General features: G+C 40.6%; 1 protein-coding gene across 2 annotated transcripts in view; it reads left to right on the top strand.

Moving 5' to 3' along the window:
• SYNJ2 (synaptojanin 2) overlaps positions 1-25,725 on the top strand; it is a 69,647-nt gene that overhangs the window by 24,469 nt on the left and 19,453 nt on the right. For both annotated transcript variants that reach the window (XR_011149907.1, XM_069010588.1), the window contains exons 5-15: positions 7,346-7,429; positions 9,217-9,278; positions 12,026-12,122; positions 15,118-15,290; positions 15,698-15,779; positions 16,005-16,154; positions 16,245-16,410; positions 18,321-18,512; positions 20,625-20,709; positions 21,995-22,135; positions 25,082-25,274. Coding sequence is in view for 1 of the 2 variants with exons in the window: in XM_069010588.1 (XP_068866689.1) it covers positions 7,346-7,429; positions 9,217-9,278; positions 12,026-12,122; positions 15,118-15,290; positions 15,698-15,779; positions 16,005-16,154; positions 16,245-16,410; positions 18,321-18,512; positions 20,625-20,709; positions 21,995-22,135; positions 25,082-25,274 (1,425 nt within the window). In the remaining variant the exon portion in view is untranslated. The remainder of the gene's footprint in view (positions 1-7,345; positions 7,430-9,216; positions 9,279-12,025; positions 12,123-15,117; positions 15,291-15,697; positions 15,780-16,004; positions 16,155-16,244; positions 16,411-18,320; positions 18,513-20,624; positions 20,710-21,994; positions 22,136-25,081; positions 25,275-25,725) is intronic.

Here is a 25,725-nt window from a genome sequence, read left to right as displayed (position 1 = left end):
AGTGTATCTACAGAGCTGCATATGTGTCACAGATGGTATGTGTATGTGTCTGTGTATGTAGGTCCATGTACAATGGAAGTAGGTTGCTTGTGTGGTGTTCATAAGGGGAGCATGAAACAGTGAGTGCAGCTTAGAGACTCTTCAGCTGTGTCTTTGAAAGCGTGTTCCTGATGGCTGACGATGGCACCACCTTTCAAAGGTGCCCACAGATCAGCACTAGTATTTCCTTACAGCAATGTGTGAATGTAGCAGCTCACACCCGGTTAGCTCCTTCCCATTATCCCCCTGCATGAGCCAGGGATGCCTTCAGGCACCTGTTTGTCCAAAATCCAGACATGTTTGGGTACTTTCCAAATTTCCTCTAAGCTGTTGTCTTTGTAATACAACTTTAACCTTTTCACCTGGTTCTGCCTAAAGACACATATCAAGCTACCTTAGATTTGGCAGTGCTTTGATCCTCAGGAGGATGCCTGAAGGAGTTGCAGACTGGTATTCCGCAGCCTGCTGGTGAGGTTTGATTCCCAAGAGGTGCTCAAAGCATGCACCACGTTACACGTGTGACTTTCTGCCCAGTGGTCAGAGTTCTCACTGGGGATGTGGGTGACTTTTTGCTCATGTCCTTCCTTTTCCTGGTTTGCCCTGCATTTTCAGTTAGGCTGGCAGCTTTCTGCTTAGTGTTCAGGCTCCCACAAATTCTGCTTGTTGAATGTGAAACTGTTCCCCTGCAGTGCTTGGGTCTCTAATGTCAGCCTCTGAATTCTCTGCTAAAAATTCTCTTGTGTGCTGCTGCTCCAAAGCAAATGCAAGTCAAGTCTTGCAACATCTACACCTTTCTAGAAAGTCTGTCAGTGCATCAGGAGATGCAGCTATGTCAGCTTACTGAAAAATGGAATTTTCCCCAGGAACTTGGCAACACAAAAAGGGAGATCTGCCATTTTGAGTGATAACTTGGTACATTCTCCTGTTTTAGCTGAGTGTCTTATTAATATTAGTGCAAAGCACTAATCCTGTTAGGATTTGAAGAATGTTATCTTGCTGTAATGCTGGGGAAAGAAAATGTTAGAAGGGATTGTCAGGTTTTTTTCAGTGAGTCTCGCATTTGTGGCACTGCACTTATCAGTTGACTTATTATGGGAAATACTTCTGCTGTCCTGCTCACTAATTGGGTCAGAAGTAACTAATTCTATTTAGTTATGTTCCTGAAGTACATCATGGTGCAAACAATTAGCATGAAAAATGAGAGGGCCTTTGCATTCCAGCAGAAAACCTGAGGACTGGCTCCTGGTGAGTAGCAAAACAGTACTTGATTGCTGATGCTTCTCTTGGCTGAGTCTGGGTCAGGCTCTTCATGGGAACTGCTGTGCTTTGTTCCCATTCAGCCAGATCCTGAAGTGGGAGAACTGAGGGCTTTTGAGTGTTTTTTCAACTGGGTAAGCAAAAGCACAAGAGTGAAATGGATTTAGGGTGAAAGGCTTGAGTGGGTTTAAAATTATAGCAAGAGTTTGCAGTTTTAAAGGGTTGTGTGTTTTATGTTTGGTTTCTGAAACCAAAGAAAAGAAAAAGGAAAAGAAGGTTGCTGTTACTGATGGTGCTAAACACTAGTTTTACCAAGCTGCATGTCCTAAGAAGGCAAAGTTGAGCTAACCACTGGGATGCCTGAGATCCAGTTCAAGCTGGCATCCCCTTGCCATTAGGAAGGAAGAGTCCAAGAATAAACTCTCTCCTGCTTTCATAGTAAACGACTGACTAATCTCCTATGAAGTAATACCTTGGCTGAATAACATTTTGTTTCCATTTGCTTCAGCCTGTACAGTATAATGGCATATTGGCTATTTGCTTTCATGGATAAATAGCACCCTTGGATTCTGAAAACCCAGGACTTTCCCCCTCTTTGTAGCAATTGCTTCTAACATTTTTCTGTTTTTAGAAGAAGGAGAAACAATTAATCTTATCTCCAGGCAGCTCTTTTATGCATAGATGGTATGCTTTTGTCTCCCACTGAGTTAGCCTTGTGGCATTTCAGCTCTGCAGTGAGTCATTTTTTGTGGGCTCACTTAACTGCTGTGACTCAGTGTTTGACAAAAAGGGAGGAAAAGTAAAGTATCTTAACTTTTTCTTTTAAAAAACCCCACAACTTCTAGTAGATCCTTCGGCTTTTTGATCATTTGGCTTGAGTCTTTACAAAGAAAGAAGAAAGAAAATATTATAGGAAACACTTAAGGAAAAACAAAATGAAGGGAAAAGAGGACAATCCCTTCAATGTGTGCTTTCAGATTTGCTGACAAATATTTTGTAATGCGATGGTAGTCCTTTCTACTTGTAGTGCATGCAGTATAGCAGTTAATTCTCAAGTAGTTTCAAAATCAGACTGTATCTCAGTTGTAGCTTAAATGTTTCCTTTCACCTTTTCTTCCTCCCCTAGTAATCCTTTGAAGTTGAGACTGTGTTGCATTTTTGTAATTCTTTTCTTCTGATAGCTTTGAGAAACTAGAAATGCCTTCATTTAGTTTGTGTGCCTGTTACTATTTGCATTTCAGCTGTTTCCCCAGTTATCCTCCAAAGAGTTATGCTAAAATCTTAGTATGTGGCTTACAAGGAACAATTCTAACTAACCAAAGACAACTACACAGTTTCAGTTTTTTCCCCTTCATGGAATTGTTCAGTAAAGAAAATTGAAACCTTGAGGAAGCATTGAAAGGGAATAGCATGAATTTGGATTAACCTTCCCTTTCTTCCAATTTAAGAAAAAAAAGTCAGGCATGGATTAAGGAAAATTATCCCTATTTCACAATATCTCCTAGGCTGTGTTGACTAGCTCTCCAGGAGAGGAACGGATGCAATCATGTGGTTGATTTATTTTCTGGATCAAGTTTTAGTATGACCCCAGGCAAGGCAAAAAGGATTATTTTGGCAAATATGTCTTTGGGTCCCATGAGCTGAGCTAAAGGGACTCACAGAGAGGTATGTTTAGGCCAGCTGCTGTCCGTGCTGGATATGGGTTGTGTGGCAGAGCTGGGGATCCCCAAATAAGCCATCTGAGTATCCATTTCATCATGGACTGTGTCTCTGTGTGCCCCTTGAGTCTGTAATGAATTTTGCTGTTTGAAGTTGTGACTGGATGATTATTTGTTTCTAATGAAGCTGGGTGATGGAGATTAGTGAGTAAATTATTCCAACCAATGAATGGGCACAGCATGCTGTGATTAGAACACCAGAGGGTTGACACGGATGTTTGCTTCTTGCCCAGAAGCTTTCTAGCAGTCCCTGTGCATGAAGCTTGTGTTACCAGGAAAGCTCCTTGGATTGCAGGGGCAAGGTCTGGCCCTATGCAATGGAAGAGAAAGAATGAAAAATGTCCTGTTGAACTGTCAGTACTATCATCCTTGATCCTGGAGTTGAAGAAAGAGACCACAAAGAGAGTCTAAGACCACAGAAGTTGAAAGAAAAACATGGCAAATTCTAACACCAGACATCAGAGGCCAAGTAATCTGTTGTTAAGGAAAAGAGGTCTTCCAGATGGGTTAAGTGTTCAGTTGCTACTATGTTGTCTGATGGGAAACTGGTCTGAAAGCTCATGCAGCTGACTGGACTGGATTGTACTATGGGCCAGAACCTTTGAGATTAATGAAGTAGTCCTCAAGTGTTTTGAGGATTTGATAGGAAAGAACATTCTCTCTGGGGCACATGGATACCAGCTTGCTGTCATTTTGGATCTAAGACAAGATAAGACTCCACAAAGACAGAGATTTAGCAGTATGTATCAATCCTAATGACCAAGTGTTGTCCAAAAAAACTGATTGTTGTTGAACTTTTAGAGAAAAAACAGTATGATCTTCTTGTCCATGAGTTAAGGAAAACAGAGGACAGGAAAATTCTGGACATAAGGCAGTTTACTTTTCTTTAAGTTTCTTTTCTTAAAGAACTGTTCATCTTCTGTGTAGTACCTTAGAATAAGGGAAATGGATCTGCTAGAGAACAGGGTAATAAAGCCAAAACTAGAACAACAAAAAAGTGGGACACATATGTGCTTGCAGAAAATATTACATTGTGCACAAAAACTGATCAGGGCCATGAAGAATATGAGAAAAGAAACTGTACTTCTCCATGCATAAGCAACGAAGTTGGAATCTTTTATTTATGAGTGTAATTTCAATCTGAATGTATTATCAGTGCTTATTTAAGATTTTAGCAAATAGGGTTTCTTATAGTGTATGTGGCTGCTAAGATTATGTCCATTCCTGATGTGGAAAGTCACTTAAACCTGATCGCTTAACAAGTCTGCTGGTAGGAAGTCTGTTGCTACTAATCTTGTAAGGTCAAGGGACATATATACTAACAGGCAATGTCGAGATCAAGGGTCAGGTTCTTTGGAGTGGTGGATGAAGGATAAGTGGGTATTGCTGAAATTGAGGGAAGATTTGCACAGTTGTAATGCTTAATGAAATGGTTAGAGTCTGTTTAGGAAGGAATGACTGGCAGAAAAGTCATTTTAATGAGTCTCCCACTCATTAAAAAAATATTAGGTCTTTTTCCAACTTGCTGGCAGCTTGGAAGAAAATAATTTTGGATTCATCTGGGTCATGAGAATGAGGTGAAAGGATTGTGAAAGACCAGAGAATTGCTTCAGAGAACAGAATGATGAGCCCTGTAAGTGAACAGAAAAAAAAAGTACTTTCTTGTGAATGACTGTGTTGGAGAAGCTGTGCTCCCAGTTCAAAAACCCTCATCTACTTTCTAAAAGCTACATGGCAACATACATGAAAAGTGTCAGTTTCTTTAAAATGCTCTGTCATCATAGGAGAGTCCTGTATTAGACCACAGCCTGACAGAGGATTCCCCAGCCCATCACGTCAAGGTTTAGGCATGCTGTTTAGGTTACGGGAATGATCAAATAGTTTAAATATTTTGGTTGTTGTTCAGTTCTCCAAATGGACAGCTTAATAGAGCAGAAAACAGAAGAGGTAATGGGTCAAAACCAGCGAACAGAAAATATGAGTGATAGTGGTAACAAACATCTGTTTACTCTGTTTCAAGGGGAAACAGAGCATCTGTTAATGCAGAAATAAATGTTTGGTCAGTATTTTTCTTCTGTGTTTGGCAGGAAGAAGGCAGGTTATATATTCATGGTCTGTAACTGAGGAAATACTTTCCATTTAAACTGTAACTCAGAAGATGTTAAATTGCAGGTACTGAATTAGAATTACTACACTGAGTCAGTGGGTCTAGAGATTTGCAGCTGGATGTCTAAAGGAGCTGGTCAAAGAAATACTTTAGCTGTCAGTTTTGCAGTTAGGTATGTAAACAGGGACTTCCCAGGATACTGTAAAGAAAACTAATCCTCTGTAGCAAGCTGTTTGAGTGGCCAAACTGTACTTCTGGTAAAGCTTTGTCATTATTAGATGTTTCGTTTCACCTGCTAAGGTGATGATTGCTGTCAGAATTTTAAGCAGGCCAGTCTTGAGTCTTTTTTTGCACAGATTCAGGTCACAATCTTCATTTAGTATTAGTCAGGATAATGCTGGGGCTGTAGTAGTGCTATTAATTTGCTTTACCTTGGAATGAGTTTCTTTGGCTCATGACTCACGACTGTGAGTGAAAAGATGATTCAGTGTGTAGAAGTCACTGACTCGTCTTGGAACAACCAGTCTCAGGGAGAATGTGATAAAGAGGAAGTAGTCCAGCTGCAGGAGGAATGAACTCTTCTGAGCAAACAAAGAAAGCAAACAACTCTACAAAGAAAAGGTGCACCAGTGTGTTGCCATGGTAATTACCTCCTGCAGTTGGGTGCCAGTAATGTTCAGAAAACTTTACTAGGAGAGCATGTTTTAGAGCCACATTACTCAAACTGTGACACAGGCCTTGCAAGAATGCTTCTCTGAGCAGCACCTCTCTTGCAGGGGGCTGTGCTAGGAGGGAATGTAACAGAGAAAAGCATTCTTAATGCTTTGGTGAGAGGTAAAAAAATTGAAATATAGTTTTGCACTCCATCTGGGCTGGCTATCCTTCTAACACTGACATTGTGTCCATGACAAAGCCACCTAAATCTTTCACCTTAGTGAAATGGAGACAGTTTTAAGTGCTCTGCGAAAATACGGTGAATATTTGATAAATATTTTGTCACCAGTTTTATCTAAATACCCACCTCTTCTTTTTTTCACACATACAGCTCTAAAAATTGTACACTGATCATGCTTATGAAGATGAGAGGTCAAGGTCAGGCACTTTCCCTGTGCCACCCATTGGCCACATCTAGTGGCAAATCCAAAAAGACAAAACACTTCAAAGCTGTAGAGAAACCCATTTTAATGTTCTATTCCATTTTCAGAGCTACTAGCCAGCTGGCAGCAGCTGTGCCAAATGATATGATGTGGTTAGTGCAGCTACCTAGATAACCTGGATACCATTCCTCCCAGGGGCTGCAGAACACTCATTGTCATGCATGAGATAACGGAGATGTGTATCGTGTGTATCGTGTATCCCCTGTGGAAAGCAGCCAGGATTCCACTGCTAAGTATAGGCCAGAGGAGTGAGCTGGGCGTTGCACAGTTGCTCTGTGGTCATATTGAATCTGAAGATAGTACCTTTTATGCTATGTTAACACACAGTGTAACACTTTGACTGGGGGCTGTGGATGGGGGAAGGCAAAAGGGGAAGTCAGTCTTTCTATAGATTTGCCTCAAAATCACCTTGTTAACAGTTATCATAAGAACACATAAAGGGAGAGTTTGAGGTCTGGTTAGGAAACGAAAGGGAGAGTTTGGGACCTCTTGCTGTAAGCAAGAGGAAAAGAAGTAAATCACATTGCTTTCACTGTACCTCAGGATGGGAGTGGCAAAGCTGCTGGTTTCACAGAGTTTTATTTGGACTCTCTGACAAGGCACAGCATGCAGTGAAATAAGAAAGGGTAAATACAGCAGGAGATAAGCTTATCCCCCACCTGACGTTACCCATCATCAGTCACAAGGAGCAATGACATTTTGCACAGTTAAGTTTTGTGAGAGGGACAGCAGGAGAGTATATGCATGGTCTTTCTGAGTGCCTCCACCAGTAGATCAAATCCATCTTGATTGTGGATGAAAGATGTGGTGGTGTTTTAAGTTTTCTCTTGTTTCTGGTGAGAAGTGAATTGAATCTGCTGTGATGACATGAAAGCAAATACGTTGTGCTTTGTTCCACTGCCTGCGAGACTATGGAAAAGAGGCTGAGTGGTAAGTGGATACCAGGAGATACATGGTTTACTTTTTTTACCCTTTGAGTTCAGTGTCTTTAACTGTCACCTGCTGAAGGGGCCACAGGCTGATAGATCTAACTGCAGAACACCTTTCCTTTATTTTATTTTTTGCAGACAATCTACTTGGATGATGATGTCTCTTCCTTTGTGCAGATCAGAGGTTCCGTTCCACTGTTTTGGGAGCAAACAGGGCTTCAGGTAAAAAAATAATCAGTAAGCCTACCTTGCTTCTCTCTCTTGCTACTTATAATTTAGAATTAACATAAAACATAATTTTTTTTTTAAAAAAATGAGCTTCAAAGCTCATTCTGTGAAACTGCTGAGCCCTTTCATTTTAGGTTTACCTTGTAGGAAATTTTGTGTTTTTAGATAAACAGAACTATACCAGACAAATGGCTATAGGTAACTGAAGTTTAATATTTTTGTGCATTTGAGTGCCTCTACAGGGAACTGTTTGTAAGGCTTTGTGTCCTAGTGTTATAAAACGAAGGTTACAGCTATATCTTTATAGCATTTTCAGTTTTATTTGGAATAACCTATTCCTCTGAAATGCCTGGTTCGCTTGATGATATTGACCTCCACAATACAATTGGAGTATCTAGGGGTACCAGTACCTCTATAGGAGCATGCTACCTTGAAACAAAGGAACGCATCTGGATGGTGTGTTTGCTAGATTTCAGTCAAAACGGTGTTAATGATCTAATCTGATCTTCTCTGAGGCAGAGATGTAGGATTTCATCAGGAGATTATTGCATCAAATTTAATGGATTACATGTGGTCTGTGACTTGCAGTTATATACAGTTGTAAGCCCAAATAAGAATCTTCCTAGCACACTTTACATTCTCTTAACAGAGGGATAAGCAACTGAAATGAGTATGCACATATATTCACATGTATTAGTAGAGAAAATACATCACATAACTGTTTTTTTAAGATACTTTAAAGGTTACATGGATCTTTTTTTGATCATTAAACTAGAACCTATGTACTCTTCAGAGGCACTGGATTTAGCACAAAAGGAAATGACTAAAGGATCTTTGTTGCTGTCTGTTAGCACCATCCAGCGCAATACTTGCTTCTTTTTATGAAACACATTTGTCCGTATGATTGTGCGTGTCCTGCCTGTGGTGTAGCTGTATCCAGCACTGTTGTTCTGTATGTTACAGAGACATTGAGCATTGCCTCAAGTATTTTTGACTAGTGGATAATATCTCTAGTTAAACAGAATTTTCAATTTTTTTAGTAGGCCTGGGGTTTTTTGCCTAATCTGGATTAGATTACGTACTCTTACTTCTTGGGTGTGAATGTACTGGCACTGGTGTTAGAATTGCAGAAACCAACTTCATGAAAAACAAAGATGATGAAGTGTAGGTAACAATGCATGGTCCTATACGTATTTAGGAGTGTAGTTTTTGGAGAGGAAAGAAGCCCTCTGCATACTGTAATAACAGTAGCTACCATTCAAAAGGAGCTCGAGGCTACTGTTGTTGACATCCATATCAAAAGCCTTGTTAGTTTGATGGCACAGAATTTCATCCTTTATATTTTTGAATCACTGTTGTGGTACTTTTGAAAGAGTCAGAATACACAACCCATGGAACTGGCATAAGTGCAGCCTTTTCTACCAAGGCAAGGGCAGTAAGAATGCTGGGCTCACAGAATACTCATGTGAGGCAGTGTGTGCTATTTGCAAGAGGAAGCTGGCAAAGAGATGTGATTTGTTTGGCCATAAAAAGATGTGTAGGTATCCCTTTGGTTAATGGTAATTGTGTTTTCACTTGTAATTGTAAATGTTGTCTAATAAAAGCTGGGGCTTTTGTGTTAAGGATATTATGTGTGGGGGTGGTTGGAGTCTGTTAGAGGTATTTGGTGCTGTTAAAAAAGAGGTTTTTCTCTGAAGGAAAAAGGGAGACATCTAGTGACTTAGAATTCTAGCCGTTTAAGAAGTTTTTCTCTTTCTTTGTCTTCTAATACTTTATTTTAGGTTGGTTCCCGCCATTTAAGGCTTAACAGAGGTCTGGAAGCCAATGCCCCTGCCTTTGACCGGTAAGTTTCATTCCACTTTGGCAGCAACACAGCAGCCTGGCATGTAACCAAGATTCCACAACTCTGTCTTCCTAGAAAATCCTGAGATGTGAAACATCTCTCAGATGATGTGGCCAATCCCCCAGATGTGGCACATTATTAGATTGGTTTACTTAATTTAGTCACTTATTTTTGTGCTTTTTTCCTTCTTGTTTTCAGTGGTAATTGAATTAATTTGGTCTTCCAGCTTATTCCTGTAAACGTTTAGAAATGCTGAGAAATGATATGCAAAAGAAGGGTTTGTGTAAACCTTTGTGAGCCAACAGATGTGAGTTTACACGTATGATACACAGCTTATGTGTGCTTTACCACTGTAGCTGAGGTAGTTAAAGAGTAAACACTGCTTTCACACCATTCTGGATTTGGTTTTTCCTCACTGTTTTACTCCTATACAGAAATAGAATAGTGCCTGCTATTGTGACCAGTGTTGTATGATGCTATTATGCTGATATTTTCTATTTTATGCAAAGACTGGTTTGTAGACCTCTGTTTGTCAGCTGGAAGCTGTAGAAAAACACATGCATTAGCTTGATTCCTTTGAATGTCTAACTAGGAAGTGCTATCCTCTAAGGGCATATTTCTACTGATATCCGTGGGAACAGTGCCTGAAAAGCACATGAAGAATTTGATCTGTGGGAAATTTTCACCTTTTAAGTGCAGATCAAGATCTGTTTTGGTTTGGTTTTGGGAGAACAGGGTGTATGCTGATTTTGAGTAAAGCCTCTTTATAACTGCAACTATTAGCAAACAGGACATGAGTGACTGTTAATGGTTTTGCAACACTGAAGACCCCAAACAGGGATTAAAATCTAGAGGGACTATGTACCATAGCAGTCTCTGCTCCAGAGGTTCTTGGCCTGCATTCTCCAAGCTTTTAAAGCTCCTAGATCCTACTGAATTCAAGTGCCTTTGAGACTCTTGGTCTCATGGCCATCTGGTGCTGTGATAACTTGCCCTGGCACTGTCCCTGAAGTTCCATCTTAGATGTTTGCATTTCACAGCAGACATATTTCATACAAGAGGAAAACAATAACTTATTCAGCATCTTCTTGTACTGCCCATGAAATTGAGAGTAGCTCAGGAAGGAGCAACTCCATAAAACCATTTATCCCTGACACTAATACAAGCGGTGAATAGCTTTCTCCTAAGAAACGTGACCATAAGGATAAACTTGCACTGTTCCTTCTTTCCCTTGTGCCTTTAAGTTAAATGAATTTAGGGATCTCTCTGCTTACCAATTTGCAAAAGACAGTCCTTTGAAAATGGGCAAGGAATAGGTGACTGATTATATGGAAAAGTACACTGGAATTTAGCAACCTGCTACAGCTTTTCTGAGATGTTAATTTAGCCTGTTACATTTAACCACGTGAGAAAGGGATGATAATCTTGTTCGAAGATATTTTTTCATCCCATCTCTCTCCCTGAGAAATCCACAGGGAGCTTTGCTTAAGATACTCAAACAGGTGACTTGAGCTTCAGTAGTTTTGTTGGGAGGAAGCAACACTGGCAGAGAGGTAGGATCTTGATGCTGCAATCAGAGGTGCAACTGTGTGGGAAGAGTTGGCATACAGAGAACTGGTTGCAGAATCAAGAATGCACCAGAAAATATATTTAGCTGTGTTTCCTGAAGGCAATGCTAATGACTTCTTTGTTTCTCCCCTTCCATGGTTTTTTGTGTAACTTATTTCTGGTTAAAGGATTTAAAGAGTCATGCCGGAAGATGTGTTCTTGCTGTTTTTCTGACACTTTGCCATTACGTGTCATTTTGCAGCATGTAATAACTTCTCATTTTTGTGAGTGTTTATTTTATTTTTTTTATCTATTTCTATCCAGCTTCCTCTTAAGTACTACTACAGCGTTGTCTGTACAGGATGGAAATCAACTTTAAGATCTAATTCTTTCTTGATGAGCCAGCACAGCTTCTGTAGACCATGCATGCCAACTTGAAAAAGATGTATTGAGGGGAGAATGGGTGTCTCGGCATCTCACTAAAAGCTCTTGAGAGTCCCTAAATGTCAGGTTTCAAGATTTTCATGACATAGACAAAAAAACCAGCCCACTTTATACTTGTCCTATTTTGTGCTTTTCCTGAAGAATCTGGGCCAGACAACTTGGCTAAAAGGACCTTTGTTCTGATCCAGTGCAGCAGTTCTTATGATTACTAATCTTCCTGCTTGATTTGAGTTCAGAGTGAATGTCTCCACGTTGTAGTAGCTCAGAGATATTTGAACCCTGTCACCCGTGACATGTGTTTGGACCTCTCTGGCCTTGGCACTGGAGTCATAGGCCCTGTTGCTGCTGCTGACTCTTAGTAGTCTCATCTCTGCAAGATGCCAGGCAATTCCTGTTGAAGTGTAATACTTTTTCTTCTCTTCTTGTCTTTCCTGTGTAGTTCCTAGGCTAACAGCCAAGAGGTAGGAGCATGAAGGGCAATGTCAAAGCTAACAGTGACATAAAAGATTTGGGACCTATTTCCTAAGACACTTATTTAAGTTCAGTACAAAGTGCTATATCTATTAATTGTGTACTTTCACCATTTTTACTGTAATAATTTATTGCAAGGAAACTTGGAAGATGTCTGTAGATGGTGTGGCTGAAACTTTCTGCTGGATGAAACCACCAGTGATCTCTACTCCTGTATGTTGAAAATGGCAGTAGGCAAAGTAACGTGGTTTTGTTTATACCTATTATGGTTACTTTTGCTGTAGGCATATGATGCTTCTGAAAGAGCAGTATGGAAAACAAGTGATTGTTAACCTGTTGGGAAGCAGAGGAGGAGAGGAGGTGCTCAACAGAGCTTTTAAGGTAAAAGCAATAATTTTCGTTTTAACAGCTGATTTCCCTTGAGCCTCCATGTTTTTCTGTTTTCCTTCTGGCCCAGGAGGTGATGAATAATATATCTAAAGAAATTATGTTAACCCTTTACCACATGTTACATACTGAGAATAGTGCTTCTTGGTCTCATGGCTTAATTTCCAGCACTTCCTTTCTGCTTACTTCTTCATACATTTGTGTACGTTGTCTTTAACCAAACTTAAAAAGAAATTGCCCAAATACTCCTAAGGGTAGTTCATATTTGCAAAAGTGAATCATAGTCAGCTTTGACATTGTATGTAGCCACCTATGCAGTCAGGGGCCCCCTGGGATTGCCAGAACTCTCTGGGGGCTGGGCCCTGAGCCTCAATCACTGGGCATAGTGACTTAGCATCACTAAGCTGTCTTGCTCTGATAGTAATGGGAAATAGCTATCCAGCACTGATTGTGTTGGGAATTGGCTGCCTGAGCACCAGGTGAGAGTTTGGTATATGGAGAGAGATTTTCCTGGCCCCTGTGTGTCCCTAGGCACAACTAATACCTGAAAGCAAGGACGTCAGGCATTGTAGAACTAAAACTGTGCTGTGTTCTAGTGTGGTATTCTTTTTAAAACTAGTGTGACCTTAAAGCCACAGATTGGCACTGAGTGGGGTTTGCAGCGGTGCAATAGTTGCCTGAATCTGGCTGGAGGTTGATAGAAGTCTGCCTCCTTAAGTGCCTGTTGCTTTAGCAAACTGACAGATTCTTCAGAGATTACAGTCCTAAAACTGATGATAGCACGATTTAAGTACACACCTGTAGTAAGTGCCATGTATATATCATTGGTAAAGAGTGATACCAGCAGTTCTGAGCTGAAATGTTTACTATGTGAAGCTAAGCAAAATAAAAATTGTGGTTAAGTTATAGTGTCTGATCTCTGTCCCTCTGTTGCAATAGTGAACTTACAGGGAGTGTCAAGTTTTTGTCAGTTTTTCTGTGTGACCATTTTCTCCTCCTACAAAAAAGCTGGGAAGGACTATCTGCTTCCCCAGCAGAAAATGACACAGTGAAGTTCTCCCCTTGTACAGAATGTGGCCAAAGAAAGTGATTATGATGAAAGCTTGCAAGGCAATGAGGGAGGCACAGAAGTGAAGTCTGGTCCTAGCTTCTGTTTTCAGCTTCTTACTGAATTTCTGCATGACACGGCTTAGCCTCTGTAATCTTTTGGTTTCCCTCTCTTTAAAACAGCTTTTTTAGTTTGTTTTGCAAACCCCACTGAAATTTAAAGGTAAGAGATAACCAATTCTGAAATGCTCAAATAACTTATGCAGATAAAAATACGACATTTGTTGTTAATTTACTACTGATACTCTCTCAAACTCTCGCATTTTTGAAGACCGTGTTCTAGCCTGCATCATGTAACCAGAAATTAAGTCAGAAACTGGGCATCTTCAGAATAAGACCTTGCATTTGTTAATTTAATTTAAATAAAGACCTGTTCTGTTTAAATTGTTACATTTTCTGCCTACTTTAAAAATAAATAAACTCTGAACATACCTTGTGAGCTCAAAGAATTTAGACTGAGATTACTGAAAAGCAAAGTTTTGTAATCATTCAAAATGAGTCCTTGGTCATTTCTTTACCTTTGTGTTTTAAGAAAGGGATGTTAGGAAATAATATAGAGTTAATTTTACTTTAATGATTTTGAAGGGCTGGGATTATAAATAAAGTAATTCATAGGAGTGTGATTAGGGTTGCAAACCTGTCTCCTCTTCTGTCATTAGTTTCTCCATCTTTCTTTCGCTTTTATTTCTTCCTCTTCTCTCCACTCTTGCTTCAACCTTATTCATTCTTATCAGTGTTGGTTCAAATTATTCTTGTAATTACTGCTGCTGGGCTCTCTTGATCAGAACGGCAGGGTTACCGTTCATTTACCATTCATTATCTGTTACCTGAATCAGCTGCTACCAGACCAAAAATCAATACTGTTCCCAGGAAATGCTGTTCCTCTCATGAGCCTTCCCTGTAACAGTTGTAATTATATTTACAGTAAAAGCAAGGCTGCAGTGTAGAGTTGCGAATACTCTGACAATAATTTGCACTGTGGCAGTGGGTAAATGTCATCCTAAAGTTACATTACTAGTGCCAGCATCTGCAAGGGCAGATTGGGGTGTCAACAGTAACAGTCTAATGAAATACATTTTACAGGTCTCTTTCCAAGCACTGCCTTTAAATTTGTTTCTGCAGGAAAGGCTTAATGGCTTACTCAATACAATTATGCTGGTGTAACTGCTACATGTACACTTTAGATGTGATACCAGATTTGTTTTGTCCAGTGTGTGTCACAATGTAAGTGGAGAAAAGCATCCATCTCTTGGGGTGAAAATGTGCAGGAGGGAAGAGGATAGACAAAGGCTTGCACAGTTGGAGTTAATGTAATTGTTCTCTCTGGCTTTCTTGTGAAGAACAGGATGTATTACTGTTGGATTTGTTGCAGATACCTTAATGAAATTTGTGGGGATTATGGAAATAGATGTGAGGTCATTGAAATTGGAGATGAAATAGCGAGGCTATTTGTGCCTCTTCTTTCACTTCTGCAGTTTACCACAAACACTTTATAGTACATTTCCTGGGATGTAATTCCTTACTTAACTTCCTCTCCCTAAGCCTGCCTAGACCATCGCTGTTGCTGTCCAGCCTCATGCAGAAAGGTAGCAGCAGCCCACTGCTGCAGGGCTGCCACCAGCCACAGCACAATTCTGATGTATACTTTGCAGTTACAGTTTGAGTTCCCCTGCAGGAAAATTGGGTTCTAACAGTCAGGTTTACTTCTGTGAAGAAAACAAACGAGGAACTTTAGTTGCTTTTTTCATGTCTGGCCTTTCAGAATTCCTTATGAATTATGTGATTAACAGTCAAGGCTTGTTAATGATAAAAGCATGCTGGTATCAATCCTGACACATGGCTTGAGCAGGATTTGTTTTCCTTCCTTCTCTTATCTAAACAGAAACTGCTATGGGCCTCTTCCCATGCGGAAGACAGTCCCATGATAAACTTTGACTACCACCAATTTGCAAAAGGTGGGAAAACTGAGAAACTGGAAAATTTGCTGAGGCCTCAGCTGAAGTTGCACTGGGAAGACTTTGGAATCTTCACAAAGGGCGAGCATGTAAGTCCACGGTGAGTGTCTCTGCCCCTCTGTGCCAGTGTAGCTGGGCACTGTTTGTCCTGGCCTCCCCAGGTTTCTTGCTGTGTTTGGACCATGACTGTCAATGACCATCTTGAAATACAATTTTGAGACAAAGTGTAGTCTTGGTGCTAAATCAGTGATTGTCTTAATTGCATCTCCATGGTTTTAAATCTGCAAACTTACTAGTGCATGGATTTGCCAATATAGTGTTGCAGACGTAGTCAAGTAATGAGATGTGTTAATGGAATATATTGTGTGCAGTGTGCTTGCACCATCAAAATGTGGGTGGGTATATTCAGGCTGAACATTTGATGATCTTGTTCAATCAACTCATGATTAGATGTTGTTTTAAAATATACCGTTTTCTCCTCCCTCCTCTTGTGTTTGGTTACCAAAGCCTGCAGACAGGTACTTTTCGAATGAATTGTTTGGACTGCCTGGATCGTTCTAATAGTGTACAGTCCTTCGTTGCACTGGAGGTGAGTTTGTCAGAGGACCTTCTGTGGGATACCTGTAGTGCATACATTGGCTGTTCCATGGGAAAAACACGAAAGAGGCTGTAAGTCTCAGTTATGCGAGTGTCTTGCCAGCTCTGATACAGAATAGTGCTGGCTGGAATACTGAGGATAAAAAGCAAAAAAACACATTTAAAAACAATGTTGGTTTCTTTCTTGTTTTTTTTTCTCCTTCTGCACCTAATTCAGATACTGTTTGCTCAATTAGAGAGTCTTGGTTTGAATTCTAAACCTATAATTGAGCGCTTTGTGGAATCCTACAAGGAGATGTGGACTCTCAATGGTCAGAATCTGAGCAGAGTATTTAGTGGCAGTCGTGCCCTTGAGGGGAAGAACAAGGTAAAGAAAAATGGCAAAACTGTTTATTTACAAGTAAAGAAGGATGTCCTATTTAGTGTCACTTGCACTCATAATTCCTGTCTGATGTAGGTTGGGAAGCTCAAGGATGGTGCCCGCTCTGTGTCTCGTACCATCCAGTCAAATTTCTTTGACACAGTAAAGCAGGAAGCCATCGAGTTGCTGCTCATGGGTGACTTCTTCCGTGAGGAATATGCAGACAAAGGCAAGATGCTCATGGACCAGACTGCACTGCTGGGTAAAGCCAGTATAAACCCTTAGCTTTTCTTTTGTATGTGCTTTTAGCTGTCAGATATAAGCAATTGTACCCTTTTGAAAAAAAATCAATAAATAAGCTGCTTTTGCACAGATCTGTTGTTTAAAGGACTCTTTCAAGTGATGATAGCACAACTCTGTGTGTCTTAATTCCACTGTGCTTATTTCTCATATTTTGTTTTGAACTTTTGAGTATGCTTTTCTGCTCTTTGATAGTATTATTCTCTGAAAGTTTAGAGTTGGACCAGAGGGAAGGATTTTAGGGCTATATTCCCAGTCTGGTCCTGTCTGAGTTTGTCTTGAGGAAGTCTCTTGAGCTCAGCCTCTTTATTTGTGTGTATTTATTCCTTATTTGTGTCCTTGCTGTTTGCACATGCTTTTAGCCCATTTGGATCTTTAAAGGCACATCTCTGTTACTTTAGTTCATTTCCTGCTTTATTCCAGGCCCCTAATAGTCCACAACATAGATACATTTGTTTGCCCCCATCTAGAATAAACTCAGCTCTCTCTGAGAAGATATTTACATGCAAAATACAGGATAATTTCACCCACAAGCAGTTTTGGGTGGTCAGTTTACTCCAGAGAACCATTCAGCACCACTTCAGTCCTGGGCTTGTTCCCTGATGTGGATCTCAAGGGAAATATAGATAACTTCTCTGTGCCTGACTGCCAGTGCAAGCCAGGTAGTTAAAGATCAGCTCTGCTTCATTTGATTAGAAAGCAAAAGCACACCACTAATTTTCTATACTCAGCAAAATACATGAAAATATAGCAGTTTCCTGTGAGGAGTTTTGACCAGGCTAGAGAGCCATCACAGTGCTAGATTTGTACTGATGTGAAACTCTGTGCTGCTCTCCATCTTTCCTTCCACATTCTAAACTTCTCAGGGCTTCAGTTGAAGTTGTAAATTGTGACATGCTTGATTGCTTGTCCTGGTTTCAGGAATAGAGTTCATTGGCTTCCTAGTGTCTTGTATACTGTTGTGTTTTGGATTTAATATGAGACTAATGAGTGAGCGAGGGATTGTGTGTTGTACTTAGTTGCCAGCTGGGTTTAAACCACAGCAGGTTGGTAACACACTGATGGTTTTAGTTGTTGCTATATAGTGTTTATACTAAGTCAAGAACTTTTCAGCTTCTCGTGCACTCCCATTCAGAAGGCTGGAGGGCTACAAGAAGCTGGGAAGGGATGCAGCCAGGACAGTTGGCTCCAAATGGCCAAAGGAATATACTATACTATATGGTGCCATGCTTGGTATATAAGCTGGGGGGGCAAAGCTGACTGGGGGCTCCTGCTTTGGAACTGTCTGGGCATTGGTTGGGGAACAGTGAGAATTTACATTGTACCACACTTGTTTTGTATATTCTAATTCTATTATCTTTTTTTTGTTCCCCTTTTCTGTCCCATTAAACTGTCTTTATCTCAATCCATGAGTTTTCTCACTTTTACTCTTGTGATTCTCTGCTGCATTTCGCTGTGGGTGCAGGGAGGGAGCGAGTGGCTGGGATGAGCACTACTAAGCCCTGGTTGCCCAGTGGGTTTAAACCATGACAGCACTGTAGACTAAACTGAAAAGATTATGGGAATTAAAATAATTTTTTTACTTTTTACTTGAAGAAGTACAGAAAAATGTAGGCTGAAAGTGAGTGACCAGCCCTTCCCAAGCTTTTAAAGGGTGCCTGCTTTCTGGAAGAGAAATTGCTGACATCAACACCAGTTATCTTGTAGTTATTGCCATTTCCATAGGAGTTGTTCCCTACCTTTTGTATTATTCCTGCTAGGATAATGTCATTATTTCACAGTGACTGTGCTGCTGCTGTCTGGATTGTTTCTTTCCTTTTACAGCACATTCTCCTTTTACACACCATCTTTCTCTCTGCCCTCTTCTGTCAGTAACTCCAAGTATTTTGAAGGCCATGTCAGAGCGTCAGTTTGAATTCACAAGCTCCAAGCGTGTTCGTGTTGCCACGGGGACCTGGAATGTGAATGGGGGAAAGCAGTTTCGAAGCAACATCCTTGGTACCAGTGAGCTGACAGACTGGCTGCTGGATTCTCCCAAGCTCTCAGGAGTTTCAGAATTTCAAGGTAAGACTTCACAGTTAAAATGTGTAAGCAGTATTTGCTGGCATCTCTAGAGACAGTGAGTCAGGACACAAGATTTGACCAGCCTTTCAAAGGAAGTGCATTTTGGAGGGCATTTTCTGACAGTTCTTAGGGGTGTATGCAGCTCCTCCATGCTTTTGCTGCCTCCCTGCAGAAGTGGAATGGTGTGTGAAGAGCTCCTGATAGTCAGAGTGCTTTGAACACTTTGAAACAGTCCATGTGACTGTTTCAAACCTTCAGCAGGTCAGAATTCAGAGCTTTCTTTCATGCCATCATGGGATGTATCTGCCTATTCTGCACTCTGCATGTCATTTTCTTCTTCCTTATCTCTGTTCTTTGCCCTTTATTGTGGGCGGAAACTATGTGCTTAGGTGCCATCAGAACACCTCCTTGGTCTCTCATATCTATACCATCTGGACTATGAGCTTGACTGGAAATGTTACTATCAAAACCTTCAGACAAAAAGATTTACTTTGTTGAAGGCGATATTTCCTTTCTTTAGCAGTTTAGAAAACTCCTCTGCTTGTGGCTTGATGAAATTGGTTGCTGGATTTCTTATTTATGGCACAAGGTCAGGTATTGTAATTGATTTACAGATATTTTATTAAGGTAAATGAAAAGTGAACATTCTGTCATTTAAAAATTGAGTGGTTGCAAAACTAAGGCAAAACCCATGCTTTTGTTGTTGCAGTGGAACGTTTAGTTTCCTGCAGGCATCACAGGGATAGTCCTGTACCTAACCTTGTAGCTCAGGAATACTTTCTTCAAATCCTTGGCTCCCTTATACAAGTTGTCTAATTTGAACCCTTAGTTCCTGAGTGCTATGTGATTAGGAGCAGACCACTGTATTCTGAGCAGCCTAGGTAAGTGATTAGTCCAGTCAGGTCTGTTTCAGAAACACTTTACATGTGCTAGAACATGACTATGCCCATGATACTAAAATCTGCTGAGAGCCTGTCATGTGTTAGCTTTGCCAGGCCATCTCCTGAGAGAACCAGAGGAGCAGCACTGCGTGGTACAGGCAGCTGTGACATGGACAGTCTGAGCAGCTTCTGGAAGAGAGCTGAGTTATGTGAATGGGCAGGGCTAGGGTGTGACCCTGCAAATGTCTGTATCCACGTTAATGTCAGTGCAGTGCCTACACAAATGGGCAAGTGCTCAAGGACAGATGTCCAAAATTATTAACGGGAAATACATGTGACAGTGCCTGTCTGGTTAAGCTAGTAAAGGAGGCTAGCTGTCGTGCTAGTTTCACCCTTGTGTCTGCAGTGAGTTGCTGCATATTTTACTTTTCAGTCGTGTTTTCTGAGTCAGATCTGATTTAGGCTCCTATGTTTGTCTATATTTAGATCTTTGTGTTGAATTAAGTTACTGTCACTGTGGCCATATAATACTTAAAAAAAAAAACCAAAAAACCTCTTTAGGCAATGGACAGACCTAATGGGTCAACAGATTTGCTTCACCCTATTATATGAGAGCATCTGATTTTTGGTGTTTTCTCAGAGTAATATCCACAGAGCCGGGGAAGGGGGAGTCACTGTGCTCCAAAGTGACCTAACCTTAAATACAGGTGATCTAAGAAGGACTTGGTAGAAAGAAGGCAAGAAGAAACTTTGAAGGCATCCTTAAACTATGAGATAAATTTACTAAAGGCATTGAGATGGAGGTGACATACTGGTGTGTGGCCAATTAAGTTCAGTTATGTAGGAATCTGTGTCAGAAAGGAAGAGCATGTTGGGTTGTTGTTGGGTAAAATGACAAGGGTAAAGGATGGTGAGTAGTGAGATGTTGTGGTTTTAGCGATGAGTGGGGGAGAGAGATCTTAACACTGCTACAATATAACGTTCTGTTCTGAACTGCTTCCTGCAAGAGAGATGGAGACCAACTGGTGGGAGAAAAGCAGGAAAAAATTTCAGAGGAACTGCAGGGGAGGTTTTATGAGATTAGATTAAAGAAGCTATGAATATGTATAGCTTGGCAGGGGACACACAAGATAGAACTACAGGAAGGATCTCTGACAGAAATTAGAATACAAGTCGTTAGAAGAAACAACAAAATAGTAATTCTGGTATAACTTTTCCTTCCTGCCAACAGATGATGATAACTGCCCTCCTGACATATTTGCAGTGGGATTTGAAGAGATGGTTGAGTTAAGTGCAGGGAATATTGTGAATGCCAGGTACGTAAAAAAAACCAAACAAAACCAACAGCAAAAGCCCCTAACCAACCGATCTGAAAAACCAACCTAAAAAACCAACCTACCAAGAAAACCCCCACAACTGTAAACAAACCAAGCCAATCAACCATCCAAAACCCCAACAAAAAGAACATAGTTTTCCCCAAAGGAACTGGCCGTATTCATTTTTATGTTTACTTATATCAAATACTCCCTGCCAGGTCTGTTGCTTGCAACCATAGCTGGAAATATGTTTCCCATCAATAAATGTCACTGGATGGTGTTGAAAGTGCTCTTTCTCTGTGAACTTTTGCACAGTAGAATACACTGTGTTTGCTAAGTCTCTTAAGTCTTTATGTTGGCAGAGAAGGATTCTGGTGGTTGAGATTGATTTAACACTTGTCCTTAAAACCCTGTCTGATGTTGGAAAAATGCGCTCAATGACTACTACAAACCTACTTTGCATTCGTGTAGGAATTCTAAAATTGTCTAAAAATGTCTCTGTGGCTAGTTGTAGTTGTGAAAATTACAGCTGGAGAAGAAGTTGCATGCAAAGCCTGAGGCTGGCATATCAGCATGTGCAGTAGGCTGTTGTGTTTACTGGTCCTTGTGAATCTGAATGGGGGTGGAACTCTGAAGATTGTTTCCAATGCTGATTCATCAGGCTGGCCAGTTAGTTGTCTGTTTTGGGAATGACAAGTTACAGCAGTGCTTAGCGTGGCTGCTGGGCTGGCAGTATATCTGCATGGATATGTCGACTTTGGAGAAGAGAAAAAGCTAGATCCACTGAAGTGAAGGTATACATGCACCCATTCACAAATCTTAGCTAAGAACAGCCAACAGCTGTGAGTAGCCAGTCACCTTCCAGTCAGAAAATCCAGAGAAGATCTCTTCACTGTGAACATAAGAAATCTTACAAGTCATGAGATTGATAAGGAAATTTTTTTTTAAGGTTATGATTGCTGTAATCAGTTTCCAGTTATCCCCAGTGAATGGGTATAGCCAATGTCATGTGAGTGTGGATCTTTCTAAGCATGGTAGGCAAAATCCCTCTCACATCCAGAAGCAGGATAACTCTATTTGTGTTCTGTGCCTGGGCTCACTGACCCTGCTAACTCTGGGCTGGCTTACAAGGAGGTATTATCGGTCTCTGCCATGCATTCTACAGCACTTCAAGTTCTACAGCCTAATGGGATGTCTGTAAACCTAAGGCACAGTTAATCTGTTCATTTTATTGACTGTATGTTGTTTGTTTTGATTCCATTAAATGATTTTATGTTTGTTCCAGTACAACGAATAGAAAAATGTGGGGAGAGCAGCTTCAAAAAGCTATTTCCAGGACTCATCGCTACATTCAGCTGACATCAGCACAGCTTGTTGGTGTTTGTCTTTTCATCTTTGTACGACCATATCATGTCCCCTTCATCAGGTAAAAAAAACCCAAACCAAACAAAAAAAACCACCCAAAACCCCCACCAAACCAAAAACAAAGCAGAAAGCCCACCCCAAAATAAAATGGACCTAACAACAACCCCCACACCAGCCAAACAAAAAAAGCCCCCAAACCCAACCTGTGTCTTCAGTAACATCCGGTGATGGATGTGTGGCCAGAGAGCATGGGAGTGATTGCACATCTTGGTGGGAGTCATGCAAACCTGGATTCTGGTCTCTGCTCAGCGTGGTAGAGAGGCATGCTTCCAGGCAGCAATAGGCTGGAGTCCATCTCCCTGGGTAGTACAAAGGCCAGGCAGCCTCAGTGTCTTCCTCCAGTTAGCTGAAAAGCCAGGCATGCTCCAGGTGGGCAGTCAGGGTGGAGCACCTTGCTTGGGTGCTGTCTTTCTGGAAAAGGAATGACTTGGGCCAGAAAGTCCAAGAGTGTTTGATGTGTTTGATGCACCGAAGTGTTTGATGCACCAAATGAAGGCAAGTGCCTGCCTCTGCCTGAAGGGCAGGTTTTACCTTCTAGCCCTGTCCATACTGTTTCCTTATGGAAACAGAGGTAGTTCTGGACTTCAAAAGAATGGTGGAAAGGTGGAAAGGCAGACGGGGGAAAGAGACCTAATTTTGCCCCTTGACATTTTATAGAATTGAGAGGTAAGAGAACCTATGAAGTGTTTGTCTCTCCCAGATGTCATGAGAACTGTGTGCCTAGTCCGGAGGGTGCAGAGCTGTGTATCCTCAGCTTACTAGCTCAGCTGTCCCTGGAGAGTGACCAAACTTCTCCTAGAAGATTACCAACCCACGGGGATAACTTGCATCAAAATGCCTTTGCTGTGGGCAAGAATTATGGAGGCTAAGTGTAAATGAATTATGCAGGCTAAGTGTAAATGCTTAGGAAGTGAATAGTCAAAACTATCTTTGGGCATCTGTCTGACCTTAAAGCCCCCAACGATCCAAACACTCCTCTCTACCCCATATTAGGGCACTGATTTGCCACTGGATTTTATGATTAAAATATCAAAAGCTGCCTCTTTTCCCCTGTGATCTCATATCTACTGGAAACATCAGAACAGAGCTTGTGCAACATCAAGTGCTGTAGGCCAGACAGAGCAATGAAATCCAGGTAACTCTGATGGTCTTGCATTGCTGTTTTCCAGTAATCTTTTTTCTAAATTATTTTAAAGAATTACTTTTTTTGCTGCTATGAAGCAGTCCAGAGGAGAAGTGTTTCTCTCAGTTTTTGACTTTTCACCTAACTTAAAAAACATTTGAGTAATCCAGTAGGAAATGCATGATTTAAATGGAAATCAGAAGCAGAACAGCACAGTGACTGTCGCAGTTGTCAAACTGCCAGAAATTGGATGTAGCCATTTGAAACTCAAGAGAGCTTGATTTTAGTGACCGTTTCATCATTTAAGGCAAATGTGCTGCTTTGTGTTATGTGACTATAATCAAACCTAACCTGTATGCTTGCATATTTTTTTTCTATGTCTAGAACAGGAAAGGAAAAATGATCAGAAGTGCAAAAAAAGGCTTCTGTGCTTACAGAGATTGAAGAGATTTAGACAGAAGATAGAGAATAGAGAAATAATATGAGACAGTAGCTGGTTTATATAGCAGTGAAAGGGTTGATGAAACACAAGGAGTTGAATTTAAAGTGGGTTATCTCAGCATAACCTTTGCCATTAATGCAAATCAGCTGAATACCAGCCAGGAGAGGGTAGGCAGGCAGCAGGAAGGGAGAACTCTTTAGAGTGAAAAGACTGAACATGTGCTTCTGTAGGAGTGCTTAAAACCCATTGTTTCTTAGAAAACTTTGATGTTCCTCCTTTGCCTCCCTGAGGGTGTCTTCTGGTGGTGTCCTGCTGTCAGGAAAAGACAGGAAATTAAAGAGGGAGAAAAAAGGTACAAAAGATGGGGGAGGAAGAGAGAAGAAAATTAAGGGGGTGGGGAAAGGGGACCTGTAACATCTTGCATCATTTAGATCACAAATTTCTGAGAATAACTCAAATAAGACTTAGCAGTTTTCTGCATGTCACTTCTTAAAATCAATAATATTCTAGTCATATCTGCTTGACTTCTTCTCTGGAAAGTAAAATTTTCTCACATGCATGGTGCTGGGGTTGGCTACAACAACGATCTCATAATTTACTTATCTGATCAGACAGCCATGCTTTGTTCTTGGAGTAGCCTGGCTGTTTGGGAGAAATTACCCTGAGAGCAGGTGGTCTGCTTTATCAAGTTATCTTTCTGTAGTGAAGTGTGTGCTAATCATCACATTGAAATAATAAGTAATTAACAACGTGGAGACTTTGAGCAGTTTGTCATCAGTACAGAACTCATTTGAGGAGTTACATATAAGTAGTTATAATAGTAAAAATAGTATCCAATAATCACTGATTTTATCACATCTGATTTAAAGAATTATGCGTTATGATCTGTTGCTCTTTAATTAAATGGAAAATCCATCCTGAACTGTGAAGTTGGGTTTTAACACATATGAACAGTAAATTGTTAACTGTCTGAAAAGCTGATTCCCATATGTTCAAAAGTAAAAGGAAACATAATAGTAAATGTAGGTATTGTCAATATTTTAAGGATCATGGTAGAGGTAAACTAGGAAAGTAAATTCTATAGAAATTCCCCATATTTCAGAAATAAGGTCTTGCTGGTCTGTTTGGAAGGGACAAGAAAAGGAGAAAAATATTTTCAAATAGTTTTATTTCTGTACTATTGTATTATACTTAATTTGAAACGTACATGAACATCAAGAAACCAAAAGATGTGCCTAAAAGCAGCAAGCTTTCTAGAGGGGAGAAGATATGGCATTGTAAACTGGCTTTTCCCTTTATGTTCCAGTCAAAGTTAATTGAATGTTTGTCCCTGAAGCCTTTTACTCTTGTTCTCTTTCTATTTTTTTTTTTTTTTAATGCAGGGATGTAGCAATAGACACTGTGAAGACAGGAATGGGAGGAAAAGCTGGAAATAAAGGGGCAGTGAGCATTCGTTTTCAGTTCTATAGTACCAGTTTCTGCTTTATATGCAGTCATTTGACTGCTGGGCAGAGTCAGGTGAAAGAGAGGAACGAAGATTATAAAGAAATCACACAGAAACTCAGCTTCCCAATGGTAAGTGTAGACGTATGTGTGCTAAACCCATTGGAGATAAAGGTGATATCATTACATCATGAAAGCTGGTCACAGGCTGTCTTTGATGACAGGTCATCAAAGGAGGCATCTCAGTGTAAAAAAATGTAAAAGAAAATCTTAGTAAATAAATAATAGGATAGCACATTTCACAGAAGACTGGATACCACCCAATATAGCACCTGCTTTACAAAAGTACTACTCTTTTCAAAAAATGGAGTTGCTCCAGTTCTTGAAAAGTCCTTGGCTTTGTGCACCTTTTGATCTTTCAGAACTGCAACTTAACTGACAAGTCTGTAAGGGTCCATGGATAAGCTCTAGGTGATTGGTGTTAGAGCTGGAGAGCATGATATTGATAGCTCTTGCTGGCTTTAGTTAGTGAGAATTCCTGGGAGCCCATCCATGCCATTCAGTGCAGCAGTGCCTTGGCTGC

The sequence above is a fragment of the Aphelocoma coerulescens genome, chromosome 3, assembly GCF_041296385.1.
Source record: "Aphelocoma coerulescens isolate FSJ_1873_10779 chromosome 3, UR_Acoe_1.0, whole genome shotgun sequence".
In the NCBI taxonomy this organism is placed as follows: domain Eukaryota; kingdom Metazoa; phylum Chordata; class Aves; order Passeriformes; family Corvidae; genus Aphelocoma; species Aphelocoma coerulescens.
This window is presented reverse-complemented; position numbering and strand designations above follow the sequence as displayed.